The 16,272-nt window shown below is 49.1% G+C and overlaps 8 protein-coding genes across 8 annotated transcripts; 3 read left to right on the top strand and 5 right to left on the bottom strand.

Moving 5' to 3' along the window:
- Window positions 1-906, top strand: BDW43DRAFT_212922 (tryptophan synthase beta subunit-like PLP-dependent enzyme). Its single transcript, XM_032039290.1, has one exon. The coding sequence runs from the start codon at window positions 131-133 to the stop codon at window positions 866-868; it is 738 nt and encodes a 245-aa protein (XP_031895527.1). The 5' UTR covers window positions 1-130; the 3' UTR covers window positions 869-906.
- BDW43DRAFT_213033 (putative Rad51 family DNA repair protein) lies at window positions 906-2,555 on the bottom strand. Its single transcript, XM_032039291.1, has 3 exons — window positions 2,521-2,555; window positions 2,385-2,462; window positions 906-2,266 (listed from the first exon to the last, which is right to left on the bottom strand). The coding sequence occupies exons 2-3, from the start codon at window positions 2,442-2,444 to the stop codon at window positions 944-946; spliced, it is 1,383 nt and encodes a 460-aa protein (XP_031895526.1). The 5' UTR covers window positions 2,445-2,462; window positions 2,521-2,555; the 3' UTR covers window positions 906-943.
- A 101-nt stretch (window positions 2,556-2,656) lies between these two features.
- Window positions 2,657-4,805, bottom strand: BDW43DRAFT_290665 (TBP-associated factor 8 family protein). The gene is made up of 3 exons (XM_032043539.1): window positions 4,144-4,805; window positions 3,023-4,074; window positions 2,657-2,972 (listed from the first exon to the last, which is right to left on the bottom strand). The coding sequence occupies exons 1-2, from the start codon at window positions 4,412-4,414 to the stop codon at window positions 3,305-3,307; spliced, it is 1,041 nt and encodes a 346-aa protein (XP_031895524.1). The 5' UTR covers window positions 4,415-4,805; the 3' UTR covers window positions 2,657-2,972; window positions 3,023-3,304.
- BDW43DRAFT_315755 (uncharacterized protein) lies at window positions 2,749-3,125 on the top strand (the record flags this gene model as incomplete). Its single annotated transcript, XM_032048140.1, has 2 exons — window positions 2,749-2,966; window positions 3,017-3,125. The coding sequence occupies 2 exons, from the start codon at window positions 2,749-2,751 to the stop codon at window positions 3,123-3,125; spliced, it is 327 nt and encodes a 108-aa protein (XP_031895525.1).
- A 119-nt stretch (window positions 4,806-4,924) lies between the features above and the next one.
- Window positions 4,925-5,376, top strand: BDW43DRAFT_315753 (cytochrome c oxidase subunit VIIa; the record flags this gene model as incomplete). Its single annotated transcript, XM_032048139.1, has 4 exons — window positions 4,925-4,951; window positions 5,026-5,068; window positions 5,158-5,193; window positions 5,297-5,376. 4 exons carry the CDS (start codon window positions 4,925-4,927, stop codon window positions 5,374-5,376), a joined length of 186 nt encoding a protein of 61 aa, XP_031895523.1.
- A 490-nt stretch (window positions 5,377-5,866) lies between these two features.
- Window positions 5,867-7,185, bottom strand: BDW43DRAFT_290659 (NEDD8-conjugating protein UBC12). The gene is made up of 4 exons (XM_032043538.1): window positions 6,971-7,185; window positions 6,817-6,907; window positions 6,402-6,691; window positions 5,867-6,309 (listed from the first exon to the last, which is right to left on the bottom strand). Exons 1-4 carry the CDS (start codon window positions 6,989-6,991, stop codon window positions 6,157-6,159), a joined length of 555 nt encoding a protein of 184 aa, XP_031895522.1. The 5' UTR covers window positions 6,992-7,185; the 3' UTR covers window positions 5,867-6,156.
- A 155-nt stretch (window positions 7,186-7,340) lies between these two features.
- chsG (chitin synthase class III) lies at window positions 7,341-11,369 on the bottom strand. Its single transcript, XM_032043537.1, has 6 exons — window positions 10,590-11,369; window positions 10,014-10,488; window positions 9,588-9,949; window positions 8,690-9,536; window positions 7,799-8,631; window positions 7,341-7,736 (listed from the first exon to the last, which is right to left on the bottom strand). Exons 1-6 carry the CDS (start codon window positions 10,683-10,685, stop codon window positions 7,599-7,601), a joined length of 2,751 nt encoding a protein of 916 aa, XP_031895521.1. The 5' UTR covers window positions 10,686-11,369; the 3' UTR covers window positions 7,341-7,598.
- A 3,535-nt stretch (window positions 11,370-14,904) lies between these two features.
- On the bottom strand, window positions 14,905-15,756 carry BDW43DRAFT_212876 (uncharacterized protein). The gene has a single exon (XM_032039289.1). It carries the CDS (start codon window positions 15,693-15,695, stop codon window positions 15,243-15,245), a length of 453 nt encoding a protein of 150 aa, XP_031895520.1. The 5' UTR covers window positions 15,696-15,756; the 3' UTR covers window positions 14,905-15,242.
- Window positions 15,757-16,272: the final 516 nt, after the last annotated feature.

Raw genomic sequence — 16,272 nt, 5'->3', positions numbered from 1 at the left:
TTCTTTCCACTTGGTGTTATTATTGTTATGGTTTATATTGGAGTAACACGTATGCTAATTACATCTAGGAAACCACGCCCAAGCCCTCGCCCTCGCAGCCCACACCCTCAACATCCCCGCCTACATCGTCATGCCGAGTATCAGCACCACCGCCAAGATCGAAGGGACAAAGACCTACGCCACAAAGGTCTTCTTCAGCGGGTCGACGAGCACCGAGCGCGAAGCCGTCGTGGCCGAGGTCCAGGCGCAAACGGGCGCCATCTTGGTCCCGCCGTATGACGATTTCAATATTATCTGTGGCCAGGGCACGACGGGGCTCGAGTTGGAAGAGCAATATCTGGAACTTGTGCGGGATCCGCGGCTGAGTGTGCATGGTGCGTCGGGGTCGGGGTTGGATGCGGTCATTACGCCTATCGGGGGTGGAGGGCTGAATTCGGGGGTGGCTACTTTCTTTTCGGATAAGAGCACGAGGGTCTTTGGGGCTGAGCCGAGTTTTGAGGGGGCGGATGATTGCCGGCGGGGGCTGGAGGCTGGTGAGAGGGTGACGAGTGTGAAGTCGTTGACGATTGGGGATGGGTTGCGGACGCCGGTGGGGGTGTTGAATTGGGAGGTGATTTCGGATACGAAGAAGGTCGAGGGCGTGTTTGCTGTGACGGAGGAGCAGATCAAGGCGGCGATGAGGTTGGTATTGGAGAGGGTGAAGGTGGTGGTCGAGCCGAGTGCGGTGGTGGGATTGGCGGTTTGTTTGTATAATGAGGACTTTCGGAGGATTGTGGAGAGGGAGGGTGGTGACAAGGGTTGGGATATTGGGATCGTCTTTAGTGGAGGAAATACCACGGTTGAGGCTATTGGAAAGTTGTTCAGTTGATAGAAGTCCGTTTTGTAGGGACATACACGGGCATGTCCGGTGCACATACATTGCGGCTTAGACAGAACATAGATATTAATCGAAATCAACTCCATCCATCCCGACATAAAACCCAAACATGCCTCCACTTTTCTCCTCCAGTCCCTTCACCACTCTTCGAGGCCAATCCTCGCGTCCCCAGCCATTGACCCATCCCACGAACCGCCCCTTCAAGACGACCTCCTGCCGCCTCGGAGCCTGTCGCTGCGCCTCAATGGCTGTCATCGTAGGGGGGAAAGGTCTCACCATATCCCGCTGAACAACCAGCCGTATAGTCGGAAACACTCCCCAGGGCCCAGGAAGTGAAGACCGAAAAGACGGGGTCCTTGAAGCGGGGACATCCGACGGATCGAACAGGGCAAAAGGCCCAGAAGGTCTAGGCGTAGACAGCTGACCGGGAATGGACCGGCCGCTCCACGCAATGGTAGTGTAAACTACTGCGCAGCTAAAGCGTCGCTGTAACCGTTTCAATTCCGTGACGAGATCCGCGTACATATCAAACAGGTAGAAACTCTTCTTTTCGCGTCTTTCGCACTCGATCTCATCGTAGGGACGCCCGATGTCCTCCGTCCGAGCAACTTCGTCGTGTAGCTTGTCTTGCCAGAAGAAGGCGCTTGCGCTATCGACGATAATGGCATGGAGCGGGCGACTAGATGAAAAGTGCCGCGCCAGGTCAAGGAGGTAGGCATCCAAGGATTGCAAAGTAGACAGAAGGGCCACGGAAGACTGAGGGCGGAAGACATGGACATGTTGCAGAGAGGCTACCAACAGGGCATCAAGGTCTTCTTGTGAATACTCCAGTACACCTTCTGTAGCTGATGCGCTAGTAGACACTGCACGCTCATGCTGGCTCTTGAGCTTCTTGTGGACAATGCCCCGAGCTACGGTCAAAAGTCGCCCAGCATCGAAGCGGCCGTCCGAGTCGATGAAGACTACCGCAGACTCTCGTCCATTGAGCTTGGCGCCGTTGAACTCGGACGGTAAAATCGCGACGGCAGCCAGATAATACAGTGTCTGAGTCTTGCCTGCACCAGATGACGTGCTCGAAATTTCCACCACTGGGTCTGTACTCTTTATACGGACTGGTGGGTGGAATTGTTCTCTGTAGTATGTATTTGAATCATGTCCTAGCTGGGATTGGATGGGCTCTTCATGAGAGACCTGCTCCTGCTCCTGCTCCTGCTTGTCTAGGTCGGCCCGAATGGTCGGCTCTGGAGGCTGGTATTGCGCTTGTACCCCGGGAACTGCAGTAGGAGAAGGTACAAAGACTCCCAGCAAGTCGTCAAGTGCCTGGATTCCTAGGCGCTCTCTTGGAGTGTTATTGCTACTCTCATAGAGGCAATTCAAGTCATGCAAGAGCTGTGATGAAATTAGCATCAACATACGCAGAGAGAGACTCTCTAAATAATTTTATAATATAGCAACATCTTAAACTGTACACAATAAAGTAAGACAAATATCAAAGGGATCTACTGACCTCATCCAGACCCTCCTCATAGACCTCGCCCAGCAATTTCTCCCCAAAGCTGGCGGCCATTCTGACGGCCCGTATGGGGTCATGAATACTTTGTCATTTTAAAGAAACCTAAGGGAGTGTGGTCTGCAGTGTTCATACATTCAGTAATATGGCTTGATTGTGAGGGTAAAGAAAAGTAGAATAGAATGCGAGATTTATGAATCATGATCGGTTCGGCTCCGACAATCGTTCCGTCACATCCATTAATTCATCTTCATTCCTCCCCATTAACTCTCCTCCCACGCGGCAAAATCACAAACAACAATTCCTCTCGCTGATTCAATAACATTCAAACCCCCACCAGTATAAAAGAAATCATTCAACAATGGCCCCCCTGGTCCCCATCTTCTCCGCCGAAGCCCTCCCCGACCACGTCAGCATCGTGCGCAAAAACTTCCAAGAGCGACGTCGCAAGGGCGGTCCCGTCGAGCTGGAGAAGTGCAAGCTACTCGAAATGGTGCAATACTCGTGTAATCCGCCACAGGATGGGATTCCTGCCCCCGGAGTGGTGGTCTGCAAGCCGGTGGTGCGACTGTTCAGACGGTATGGCTGACTGGTTCTCTCCATGATGGGGTCGCTGACGGTGGTTCTAGGTGTGCCAACGGGTTGACGATCGAGACGACAGCGTGGGAGCCCATCCGTCTAGAGGAGGAGGCGAAGCGCAAGGCTGTCAAGAGCAGCTCGAAAGTGGAAGACAAATGATGGATCTGCCGGACATGCATCGCTACGGAGTTGGGTTGGCGTTCGTGCTACTGGTTCTCATCTCGACTTAGACTGCTCAATACTTATTAAATACTGCTCCATGGGTATCTTCTCGAATACGACTATAATACAAAAGTCAAACGCCCGACGCCATTTCCGATTTATTCGTCCTCCATCGCTCATGTGCTCACCCAGCTGTCCACCCGCGAAATATCCGGAGCTTCTTTGTTACCCGAAGATCGTTCTTCTGGTCTGCGATTTCCAGTCGTCGTCCGACGCCAGAGGTCTCTCTCACAATTGATGATGGGCGGCAGCTCTATGCTCAGCGACACCTTGTTCCGCGATGGTTGATCGGCAGTGCCCGAGTCAACCTCCATAGAAGCGGCAGCACCCGAAACCGTCGTGTTTTTCTGCATCTTCTTCGCAATTCCTTTAATCGTCTTCTCAAACATACTATCCATAGTCTCCGTCCTCCGACCCCACGGCTTCTTATCCCGACCCGACGAACCAAGCTGGTTATCCTTAAACGCCGCACGTGCAAGCTTGCGCAAAGCCTCCTCGCCATGCCGTCCATCCTCCGTTGCACGCTCCCGGATCTTCCGCGGGTCCTGCTCGCGCTCCGTGAATACCGGGGTATGTCGGTAGGTATGTTTACTGGGGAAGTCAGGGAAATGCTGCGGGATGTACGCGCTCCTGGCACGGTCATCCTCGCCACTCAGTTGCGGGCCCAGGGATGGCAGAGTCTTGAAGGGATCGTCATCTTCCAGCGGAGGGCTCGGCAAGGTCGTAAGAACGGGCTCAGCAGTCGGTAGAGTTTTCACATGGGGAAGGAGATCGTCTACGCGCACACGATGTTTCTTCAAAGCGTGTTCGAAATCATGGGGGACAGGTTGGGTGCGCCGGGACGACAGCATCGACTGGCGCACATATGACGCGAACCTCAGCAGATCTAAAAGCACAGGCGTAGTCAATATCTTTTCCTCACAACACCTTCAATTCCACCTTAGAAAAAGCATACACTCCTCCGCCGCATTGCGAAAACTCTCTAGCGCCGCTGGATCGGCCAAATCAAAACCCGAATCTCGTAGAACCTGCCCGATAGACCGGTTCATTAGGTGGTCGACGTAAGCGTCATCGGTGATGGCGGGCTCCGGTAGCGCAGGGTTAACGGGCGCCTGCAAGCGATGGTGGTGGTGGTAGGGGCGCTTTATGCGCTTGTGATTGGGGATATTAGGCTGCTCCAGCAGCGACGACGAAGAACGTTTGACCTTGGGCTCGGAGGGGAGCATGGCGAATTATGTTGATGTCGTGGAGAAGGGCCGAAGTGACGGAGACAAACAGCAAGTCTGCTCGCCCGTCACGTGGGTTAAATATATTTTTCATGCCTGAGGCAGAACGCTATAGATGCCTGGGGCAATATGAAATTCAATTCAATTCAGATCAGAAACAACTCTCGCCTCATATCTTAAGATGTAAAAAGGAAAATAAAGTAATCATAATCAAAACATCCCAATCTCCAAAAGATACCTTAAACGTCAACCCCATAGATTAAAACCCCAAACAATCTAAGTCGCGACGTCAGGGAAGCAACCGGGAGCAAACCAACCAGTCAGGCCACTCAAAGCGGTCGCTTACGCCCGGAACGGAAAGCTTCAACCTCGACTTCAAACATCACATCACCATCTTCCCTCCCTCCTCTCCCCTCTCCCACAACCAACGCCCACCCCCAGCAATCTGCATATTTGCTGAATCACTTCAACTCCGCACCCCAAATAGCCTCACCCCATCAATCCCTCACAATGGCCGCCGTCGCCCCCATCACCGGCGTACGTATTCCACCCCAGTCACACCCCAGTCACCCTCTCAACTAACCCCCCAAACTAACAAAAAATCCAAATAGATGCTCCGCCGGACCCTCGTCCTCGACCTGAGCACCGCCTTCGGTAAGCCCATCGCATAAGCGACACCCAGCCCATCGCCAATTCAACCCAGCCAAAACCACCCCCAGCTAATACATACATCCATCTGTCAGGTTTCGGAACCACCTTCGGCTACCTCTGGTGGTACGGTACGTATCATGCAATCCATTCCATTCTATTCCAATCAATCAATCAATGAATGAGTGGCACTCCCCCGGACTTCAAAACTAATTGAATGTGATAAAAAAAAAGGCTACCACCTTCCCCGCGTTCGCGCCCGTGATAACCACTACGCTCGTTTGGAGCAGGAGCGCGCTGCTGCTCAGGCATAAATTGCTTCGCTTGCCGAAATTTCGATGAATACGTGCCTTCCATTATGATGAGATTCGACTCCATGAATTGTCAAGATGAGGCTGGGAATGCTAGTTCGGGTCCGGGGGGATGGTTGGTTCTTGAGATGATATGGTAGATGTAAAGGATAGGATAGATACCTGTGGATCGGTGTCGGGACCGAACTTGTGTTCGTTGGTCGGTTGGGTTGAATGTTTGATATGGAGACTGAGTTGAATTGAAATGAATGTGAAAGTAGATGGTACTTTTTTGAGATTTATCTGGATTAGTTGAGTTGTTTGAATAGGGATGTATATTGTATATATATTTGATCCTGGCGGGGGGGGGGGTTTTTTCCTATATTGTGGCTGTGGATATGGATGTGGATGGTGAGTTTGTAGATTGTATTTGGTTCGTCCTTTTCCCCGTTACTCAAGGAGGGAGGCAAGGACAGTAGTAGTGATAAGATGGGATGCGCTACAAAAAATCATATTCAATCAGAGTCATTTCTTTCGTAAGAATCTATCCTGTCGCTAATTAATCCATAAGTACAATGCAATGGTCTCAAGAAGAAAAATCCGTGAAGCACTTCCAATCCGATATACACGTCTCATTGCCCCGTCTCCATGCGAACTTGACCATATCATCCATTCATCCGAGCCAATGACACGCCGTCAACATCCCAGTCCAGTAGGGAAACGGGCAAGAAAAGAACCCACGGGCACAAGGTAGACGGCCCACAGACAATCTATTGATATATCCCCATCTCAGCACCACAGCTCTTATTTCATCACTCGCTCATACTGTATGTTCCGAACCGTGCCCCCAGCCATCGACGTCCGAACATTCCGTTTAAACGCATCCCGATTCGAACGTAGATCATCTGCCGCCTCTTTATTCAATGGATCGGAAGCATTCGGCTCAAGAAACAAGAACTAGACGAAAGATAAAAATCAGCACCCAACCCCAACTCCCAACGTAGCCATAAGCCAATGTAGGGGGAGGAAAAAGGGGTGGGGTCACAAACCTGCATCCCAACAATAACAGCATTCAAATTCAACACAGGCTTCCAGTCCTCCCTCAAAATATTCAAACAAACATTTCCCTCCAGGTCAATATTTGGATGGTAGATCTTCTGCGTACACTTGACTTTCGGCGGATCGTGGGGGAAGTTCTGGTTGACGTTGAAACTAAAATGGAACGCGCCGCCTTTGTACATGCCCTCGTCGGGTTCGATGGTGAGCGTGAAGTTCAGGATGTCGTCGGGGTTCGGGAAGGTCATTTTCATCGTGTTTCCGAGGGTGAGTTCTTGGAGGTCTGTGCATGGTTCTCGTTAGATTTAGTCCATTTCTAAGACCTATACTAGCGAAATGAGGAGGTGGAGAGAAGGTTTGGGGTCGCTGAAGAGATTGAAGTAGGACAGAGGGGGGGGGTTTACGTACCCCGCTGTACGCGCAGCTGAGCGGCGGTGACCTTCTTTTTCTTCTTGCCGGCTGCTCCTTCAGCATTTTCAGCTTGCTGCTGCTGTTGTTTCTGTTTTGACTCGGTTAGTGATCGGAGGCGAAGTGCTTGGATCGGAGGAGTTGCAGAGCGTACCATCGACCATATCTTCAACATGATGAATCACTACCACAGGGTTTGTAGATACGATTTAATTCGAGAGTCTAGGAAGAATATAACCTAGCCAGAGAGGCTATGAACGGCTATTATAAGTAGAGTACCCCGAAACGACAAAGGATATTCAACAAGGAGGGACAGAACAGGCGATCAACTTGAGGCGCAAAGTACTGAAGGCGGAGCGACGAATGAACTGACGCCATGCGCCAAGCCCTCGGATAACGGAGCTAACCGAATTAGGACCGGGTCGTTTTAGGTAGACTTTGGAGCCTGAAGAGCCTCAAGTCAAGTGATTACCTCTGTACTGTATGGACTCCATACCGACTGTATTTTTACCGTTGATCAGCTGCGCGCCATCAATGCATCCTAGTATTTATTCTAACCGCTAAGACTTTATAATAAAACATAATTGTCTGCGGCTGTGTCAACCGCCTAATCCAACCATGACAGCGAAAAGAAAACAGTCAAAGGAATCGAAACACACAAAGAACGGATCGTATGTAGAATACAAAATTGCGACAAAAATGTGCCAAAGAATAACTCCTCGAGCCCCTGCAATCCACGCGGGGAACAAGACACCCAGTTTTCATTACAAGTCATGCTTCCTTTACCGACGAGCGAAACAGCACATGAGACCCGTCTTACCCAGGAACCAACAGGCTCCAATAAAACGGACAAGCGCGACAGCAGCGTTCGACCACAGCAGAGCCTGGAAGAAACGGGAGGTTCGGTCGGTGGCAGAGTTCTGTGAAGAAGAGTCAGTTCATCCATTCGGTCACATAGCCAGGAAGCGGGGAGTACACGTACCGTGAATCCAAACTTGTCGACACCATCACTGGTAATGCAAACTGCCAGGAAGGCGTTGCTGAAGATCCACAAGGTCACAAGTCGAGTACGGAAACTCTTGTAGGAATCATCCAGGGACTTTTCATCCTTCTCCACAGGGGGCACGTAAGGCGTAAGAGCACGCTTAACGGTGGCTTCGAATTGACTGTCAATATCAGCCTGGGGCTTGTCGATTTCCTCTATGACTGCATCCTTGCCGCCATCCTCCTTCGTAGTCGTGGCAGACGGGAGAGCATCAGCTTTGTCGGCACCCTTGGTACCCCACGAGACATCGTGCCAGTTGCTGAAGGCGTACACGTTCAGAACGTTGATGTAAGACGACTGCACGAACATGTAGGCAGGGAACGAGGTGAACATATGCCAAGGGTCGAGGTACATGAACGAAGCGACGAAGTAGAGGCCGAAAGTAGCAGCCAGGGCGATGATAATGATACCGGCACCGGAAGACGAAAAGAACGATTTGAGGAAAGGCCCGAGACCGTCATGGGTGTTGAAGTCAATGGGATCACTTCCACTGAACGCGCGAACGACCAGGTAGAGCGCATCAATGACAACGTAGATCTGGATGATACCGAACACGACGAAAGACGTAAGGTAAGAGAAACGGGAGCCCTTGGGACGGTTTCCGAGAGCGAGAATAAACTGCAACAGCAAAAATCCGAGGTAGATGTATTTCACGATTGTGTTGATGATAGGGGTCGCAGTTTTGCCGAATGGGAAACCGCTGTCGCCGTTGTTCTTACTAGGAGTACCAACCAAGTCCATAATGACGGTGGTGGTAAGCCAGTAGGATGCTGTAAAACGGTTAGAGAATCCATAATCTGTGAACCAAAGGACAGAAGGAGCACCCACCCAATGAGAACCATGTCAGGATAGTGTTGAAAACGTTGTATAACATCTGAATGTGCAAGAAGAACATACGAATGATGTTATGTCCACTCTTGTACATCCGACCGAAATGCATAAGCGAATAAAGACCGGCAGCAAAAGAACCGTTCAACCAACGACGACGTTGAGAAATGAATTCCGCAACACCTTCTGGCACATCAGTTTCACCCTTGGAGGCCTTAACATAGGACAAGTGCCACTTGGAGCCAGCTTTAGCGACCAATTCGAAACAGAGAATACGATCTTCGGCCAAGAACATATTCTTCTTGAAAATGTTCATGCCCTCAATACCCTTCTTACCCAACTGCTTCGAGAGAGTGTGGTCACCATGGAAATATTGTTCGAGGGGTCGGCCCATAATGGCACGGAAGCGATAGGCCGAGAAAGCGCCAGGCAACACACTGACATAACCGAAAGAACTCTCCAAGGGTTTATCGAGGATATTACTGATCTTATACTCGAAGTTCTGGGCGGCGACCAGGGGATTGACCAAGTTCTTCCAACCCTTACCCAACATTGCGTGAATTTCACCGCAGGCTCCTCCCAAATCCTTGTCGTTATAGAAACCCTCCCACAGCGCCAAGAGCGACCTTTGACCGGGCTTCGTACCGGCGTCCAGAAGAATGCAAACCTCCGGGTTCAAGATACGGCCGAAGGCATTGAAGAGCCATCTGTGCGAATTGATCTTCTTGCTGTTCTTCTGCTTCAAACAGAACATCATCTGCACGGGGGGCAGTGTGCTAGGTCCGTCATCAGTGGGCCGGATCAGTTGCTGATTAGGTGTCACGGACAATTGTGTCGTGTATTCGAACTATTCTCCGTTAGCCAAAGTGCCTGCTCCATATGACCAGACGAAGCTTACAATATGAGCCACGGTCTCTTTACCATCGACATCACGCTTCATGACACCGTCCTGGTAGATACCGATGGTGGCCAAGACATCCAGAGTATCCTTGTCGCATGGGTCAATACCGTCAAAAACTAAGGCGACCACAATCTTCTGCCACGCAGGTCCACCCTTGTTCCAGAACTCGGACTTCTTGAGGTTCACGATGTCGCGAATGTTCTGCATCACACCGTGCAAGGTACGCGCCGTGAGGGTTTTGTCTTCGTTGTAGTAGGTGATGGCAATCAACAACTCGGTGTGTCTGTTATACATGGCCGGGCGCAGATTGTAGCCATTGTGCAGAGTGAAGTCATTGGGATCACAGGTTGCGGCGGTGTCTAATGATGCGGGTTCACAGATTAGTTTCAAATGCGACGGTTCATATCCCGCGCTTCCACTCACATCGCATGTGGGTAAATTCCTCGCTACCGCCCTCCAGATCGTTCCTGTACTTGGCTTGGATGGCGTTCTGGATGGCGCTCGGGACGGGGTAATCGACACTCAGGACGGAACCCTGGACCAGCTTGACCTTTCTGGTAGCGTAACGTCGGAGACCACCGCCGCCAGCACCTCCTGGCGCCTGACGCTGGCGCCACGCCTCCGTAGAGGAGGTCTCGCTGCGGGCATAGGGAGAAGCGACACGACCCGGTACACCAAAGGCCGCCGCGGGGTTCTCTGCCGAGTGGCCGGAGTAAACCGAGCCCGCCGTGTTGTAAGGATCTTGGAACCCCGCATCTGGAGCATACGTCTCAGTCAAGCTGTATCCCGAGGTCGGTCGCACGGGCGAATTGCCACGCTGATGAGGGTCATCGAAAGGACCGCCGAAAGGACCACCCTGTTGGTTGGAAAGCAATCCTCGCGAAGCTTCTTCTTCGTACTAAGGCCGATGAACACCGCGATGTCAGCTCATCCAATCACACTCATCTCGCCGCGATCAGGGGGCTCCCAAGACTCATCCATGGATGGCGGTGCACTTACGTTGGAACCATGGGGCAGGTCTTCCAGGCGATGGCCGGGATCGTTGTAGTTAGGTGACTGAGCACCGTTGTTATTACCAGGCGGTTGATAGGCCATGGTCACGAACCGATGCTAATGCGCAAACTGAACTCGCAGAGAGAAGTGCAGAGGAGGGGCGGAACAGAACGCAAGGCAAAACGGAAAGGGGTATCAGAAAAACAAGAGAGTAATGGATCCCCGGGCCGGAGGAACGTCAAACAGAACGATTGTATACTATTCAGTCAACGTGGCAAACATCAGCCGAACTCAAGAGGGTGAAGGGGTTCGAACGGCGCGGTCGTAGTTTAAATAAGACAAAGAATCAGAGACTTTCAAAGAATTTCAAAGCCAGCTGGCGGAGGGGTTGCGGGCACAGCAGGAACGTGGAAGAAGCCGCCAGGGCTATCAAAGAAGCCCGCGTACTCAGATCAGGAAAAAAGAAAAAAAGATGAGAGGATTGAGTGAAGACAGTATAGTATCACTAATCAAAACCCAATCCCAAAGGAATGCACCACGAAGTGTAAAGAAGAAGAAGAGGAAAAGGTCATATAACCTGAGGAAGGAAGGTAAGAAGTTTTTCCCAAAAAGGAGTTTGGGGATATTTGGGGGGTGGCAGGTGATAGATGAGGAGGAAAAGGGAAAAAAACGAGAGGCAAGTCAGTACAACATGAACGAGTAAGTAATAATAAAAAAATTTGGATACGAAGAGGAGACAGCCTTTCCCTTTCACGCCGTTAAAGTGTGTCCTGGCGTGTTATTTTTTTTTTATTTGATGGTATTTTTATTTTTATTTTTGTTTCTAAGAAATCATTATTATTATTTTCTTTTTTCTCCCTTTTATTTTAATTTACTTAGCTTCAGCCAGTTAGTATTGACGGAGAGGGGGAAAACAGGCGAAGTTTGGGGGTATTGAGTGGGGATTCGGATTCTTGACCAAACCACTGGTTCGGCTTTAGGGCGTCCACTTTCAATCCACTGGAACTGCGATCTTAACAATAAGGGCCAAAACCCAAGAAAAAAAAAAAAAAAAAAAAAAAAAAAAAAGAAAAAAAAAACAATATCATATCTCAATTTGTTCTGATGTTTTGGGTATTTTCCCTACAGAATAATTGAAGAAATAAAATCAAATAACAAACCCCGAAGGGAAAATCATCCGGACAATATGAATCGTCCGTCATACATGCCTCTACATTCTGTACAAATGGTTGTTGATAATTTCCCCTTCTTTTTTCTTAGATGGATGTCAGTCAGGGGAGAACCCATTCCAAGAAGGCTCCATACAGAGACGATCCGCGTATTTTATTCCGGTATCGCCAATACCGTCCCAGGCCATGCTCCATTTTTCTTCATTTTGCCCCATTTTAGTAAGTGTATCAATCAATACTAGGCACACACTACAACCATGAGAAGTACTTGACAATCGAGTACTGCCACACTCTCGCTCTCTATACTATATATCTAGTGGCTTAGGCTGGGGAATCGGAATCTTTAGCTGACTAGACTGGATTCATATCCATCATCATGTCTCCTGTGATAGATAGGGTAGTATTCGATATACTCAACCGAATTAACTAAGGTCTATATTCTAATTCTCCCTCGCGGCTGATACAGCCGAGCATTGAATCACTCAGCATTGAAAGCCGTCATCCGTCATCCATGACTAGATAGACATAAAACAGAATTAATTAAGGGTCATCATCCTGGATAGCAAATGTCAAGTAAAATAAACCCTCCGGTGGCAGAAGAACTCGCCCTGATGAAGGATGTTCCATCACAGACAAGATATAAGCAGCTTGCACCCGACTGTCCGTGTAACAAGGTGATTCGATCAGTATCCTCCATTGACAGGGCAATTCTGGCTAGGTACTACATCATGCTGTTAGGTTGGGGTTTTCCCTGCTGGCCAGCATTCCGCAACCCCTCGCCAGCATGACTGCCAGGGTTTGAGAGATAGTCATGATTCAAGGTCATGTGTGTCTATACCCCGGTGACCATCCATCATGGCGCCTCAAATAAACAGAAAAGAAAACAAAACACAAGAAGACCGCTCATGATCCACAGGGAGGACCACATCGGCGTTCCTCCCTTTCAACGGATTCAAGAAGATCTTCAAAGAAACAAAGACATTCTGCGAAACAAGACCAACAAGACCAACAAGACCAACAAGACCAACAAGACCAACAAAACCAACCAGGGTGGAACTTCCCTGAGCCGATTCATGACCTTAGTGTATGGAGACTCACACCGCCTGACCGTGTTCCAACGTTCGGTATTACCAAACATACCGTACCGTTCAACTGCCGTCCAGGAAAATGAAATGAATGATACATATCTAATCACCTAGTTTTCAGGGGGCGGGACTACGTTCGATGAGACCCAGAGGGGTTTAGCGGCACCCCAAATATAGTCTTGCGGGGACCATCAAGAGACCGTGTTAATCAGCGGTTGGTCGACCCGTCGCCACCATGGGCACTAGCGTGAAATCCTTAAAATCAGCCAAGCTCGTCGGAGGTAGAGGACGAGTCCAATGGCTGACAGTTTGGTTTGTTCATATGTCCTTAGCCTTGATGGGCTGTTCAGCCGCGGTTTCATACCCTGCTGTCAATGCTAAGGGTAATTTTCAGGAACACCCCGTCCCACAACCCAACCTTTCAATTATTACAAACATGACATGGATTGGTCCTTTTCCCTAGGATATTCCGTATCTCAAGACTGGTGACGATCACTGCCACACTTTGGGAAAGTGCGCTAACCTAGATTCAGCTGTCGTCAAGCCTCTCGATCGTTGAGTTTGGCTTGCTATTCTTGGAAATTTTTGGGACAGTCCACTGAACTGTACCACTATCATGAAACTAGTGACGTGAAATATTATCCATCAGCAATAGAAGATCGCATTCGTAGGAAGTACTATTCTAAAAAGAAGTGGAAGGGGAGGGAAGAACTTGAAAGAGAAGATAAAAGAAAATCAAAATTCACGTTTAAATTCAAATTCTGTGGTTGGAAATGTGGCTGAGAATTTTTTGTTTTTGTTTTTCTAGCAGATCACTTTATCCGACGCTCAGCCACTGCTCTTCGGCACATCAGTGTTTCCAGTGCCTGATTATCACTCCATTGCAGAAGATCGACTTGGGATTATGATGTGATTCATTGCCCTATGGTAACAATGGACGATCTTCAGATGATATCACAGTCGATCGCCTTCAATGCTTGTCTACGCTTGTCTCTACTAATGCTATCTGCAACGGTGGACTAAATAGAGTAGTTGCCATAGTCTGCATATGACTACACCAACACTTACCTGGGCAGAATTTAAGGGTACTCAGATTTGTTTTAGATTGCGCTTAGCTTGGATCTTAGCCCCGTATTGTATAAATTAGTTTTTAATCGGCACGGCGGTTAGGTGATTGATTTGGTATATTCAGCCCTACTCGGGAAGATATATATTGACATATGGAGATGCTTGTATTACTACGACACTGACACCACACTTCTAATCATAAGATTATTGTTCTCTTATCTATACAGCTTCATACGACGAGTGCAAATACCACCTATAGTGTCCATTGTTTTGCAACCATAATCAAGTGAATCGAGATAGTAATGACTTCAGCGAGTACTGCTACCTTGATTGAAGAATAGAGTCTACAGAGTGTAGAATGGCACATAGCACAGGACTCATAATGGTAATGGGAATGTTCACAAGAAAGAAGGAAAGGAAAAAAAAAAGTGCAAAGGTAGCCTTGGCGAACACTGCACAGTATTTTTGCAAAGTCACTATAGCCTTAATCCCTCTAGCCATGCCGTCGCAGAGGAATTCCTCAATGCTACCGGCCGTATACACCATATTCCTATTTGGCCCTAGATGTAAGACATATACAAACCAACATAGACGTCCAATTTGTGTCAACCAGGCTTATATTTTACTATGCAAAGAGATAAGTTGGGAGAAAAATCTCTAGCGTCCCGATATGATATGTTTGATAATGTAGGAGCGGTCATTCCGCAGGCGCTCGGTTCAATTTACAATTGGGTGTAACCATCGGCACCCCCCGCCATGGTTCATCCATCGATGCACATATACATATACATACATACCACCGCAGTATGAAGGGGCCTCTGGCCGAGTCCATTTTTTATCTTTTCTTTTGGCTTGTAAACGTGTTCGCGAAAATCATAGGAAGAGCCTTGCACGGAGCACGTTGCAATCCCGGAATGTACAAAGCATCACGAGAGCAGTTCTAGCCAACGCCACAAACTCAATGGCTTACCACGGGAAGATAGACAATTCCCACAGAGAGAGAGAGAGCCCCGTCCAGATGTACAAGGACATGTGAAGTGTCATTTCGCTATCGATGCTGGAACATAGCATGACTGGGGGAAATGGAGCGAGACCTAACCTATTCGCGTTACAAGGCACTTTGCTTCTTCCGAAGTGTTTCGGGTCATGCTAAGCAATGGACGACGAACCACGGTCGAAAAAAGGCGCGACTGCAGCGCCTCCGTTCCGTAGAGATGGTACAGGTGAAGCAATTGCAGGTATCGCTGCAGATTCTTGTGGCACGATGGTCTAAATCAATCGACTGTGACGGCCCTCAAATCCCTCAAATGAATGGTCTAGGCTTTTGCGGATTGGTCTTAGGGTTGAACATTCCATTGATCTCCTGAGTGACAAAAGACAGATAAAGTTGTCATGACGAACAGGTGTGTGGAAAGTTTGTTGTGGAAGGGAGGGGGTAGTAGTGCTACTAGTACAGAGTAGTATAGTAGTACATGAAAGGCGCAGTTGCAATCTGACGAGGAGCTACTGGTGGTGTGAGTGGAACCGGGTGCATGGGCGGTGCAATGCAGCCCTGCGACTTCTTTTGACTGGGTGCCATGCCTCAGGCCAACTGCGGGCGGGGGACGGTCAACGGTGATTGGTGCAGAGGCAGCGAAGTAATCTCCCGGCGAGGAACGTGGGTTGAGTCCAGACCGTAGCCGAGTTCCAGACACTCTTCGTTTTTCTTGCGACCACGGCCCTCGATAATAGTGTGGTTGGCTGATGACTACACTCCTTCCGTCCCTTTGGGGCAAAAAGAAGGCAACCATGGGTCATGTCAGGGGTACGTTTTGACTCGCATATCATGCTGTCATTAATTAACGAAATTCCCCTGGAAAGATCAATTCAGCTGGAGATAGTTTCCCAATAGTGTGAGTAAATAATGGCATACATATATCCTTCTCTCCCCATATGTCGTACTGTATATAATATATATAAACAATCCTACGTACTCGACATAATCTAGTGCCACAACGTCAGCACTTGGTTCTTATTTACTGAGCACCTCTTTCAGGTTACATCCATCCCATGGTCCCGTGCATCCACACCGGGGTTCCGTGGTGATAAAGCGGGAGTGAGTGGATGGACGGAGGGCCACTAATTAAACGAAAGTCAGACTCTCCACCTGATTTCCACTTCCTCCCGTCTTCTCCTCCTCTCCTCAATTAGGTCCTCTCTTTCTTTCCCTCGTTTTTATCTACGTTTTCTTCTTCGGACCTTGAATCATTTCTCTTCCTCTTTTTCTACATCTTTCGTTCCATCCTTCTCTTCTCGCTCAATTCGGGATACCCGTTGACCCTAGCCTACGAAAGGGTCACACATCGTATCCGATATCTTCTCGCTGTC

This window comes from Aspergillus alliaceus (assembly GCF_009176365.1).
Source record: "Aspergillus alliaceus strain CBS 536.65 unplaced genomic scaffold BDW43scaffold_62, whole genome shotgun sequence".
Taxonomy (NCBI): Eukaryota; Fungi; Ascomycota; class Eurotiomycetes; order Eurotiales; family Aspergillaceae; genus Aspergillus; species Aspergillus alliaceus.
This window is presented reverse-complemented; position numbering and strand designations above follow the sequence as displayed.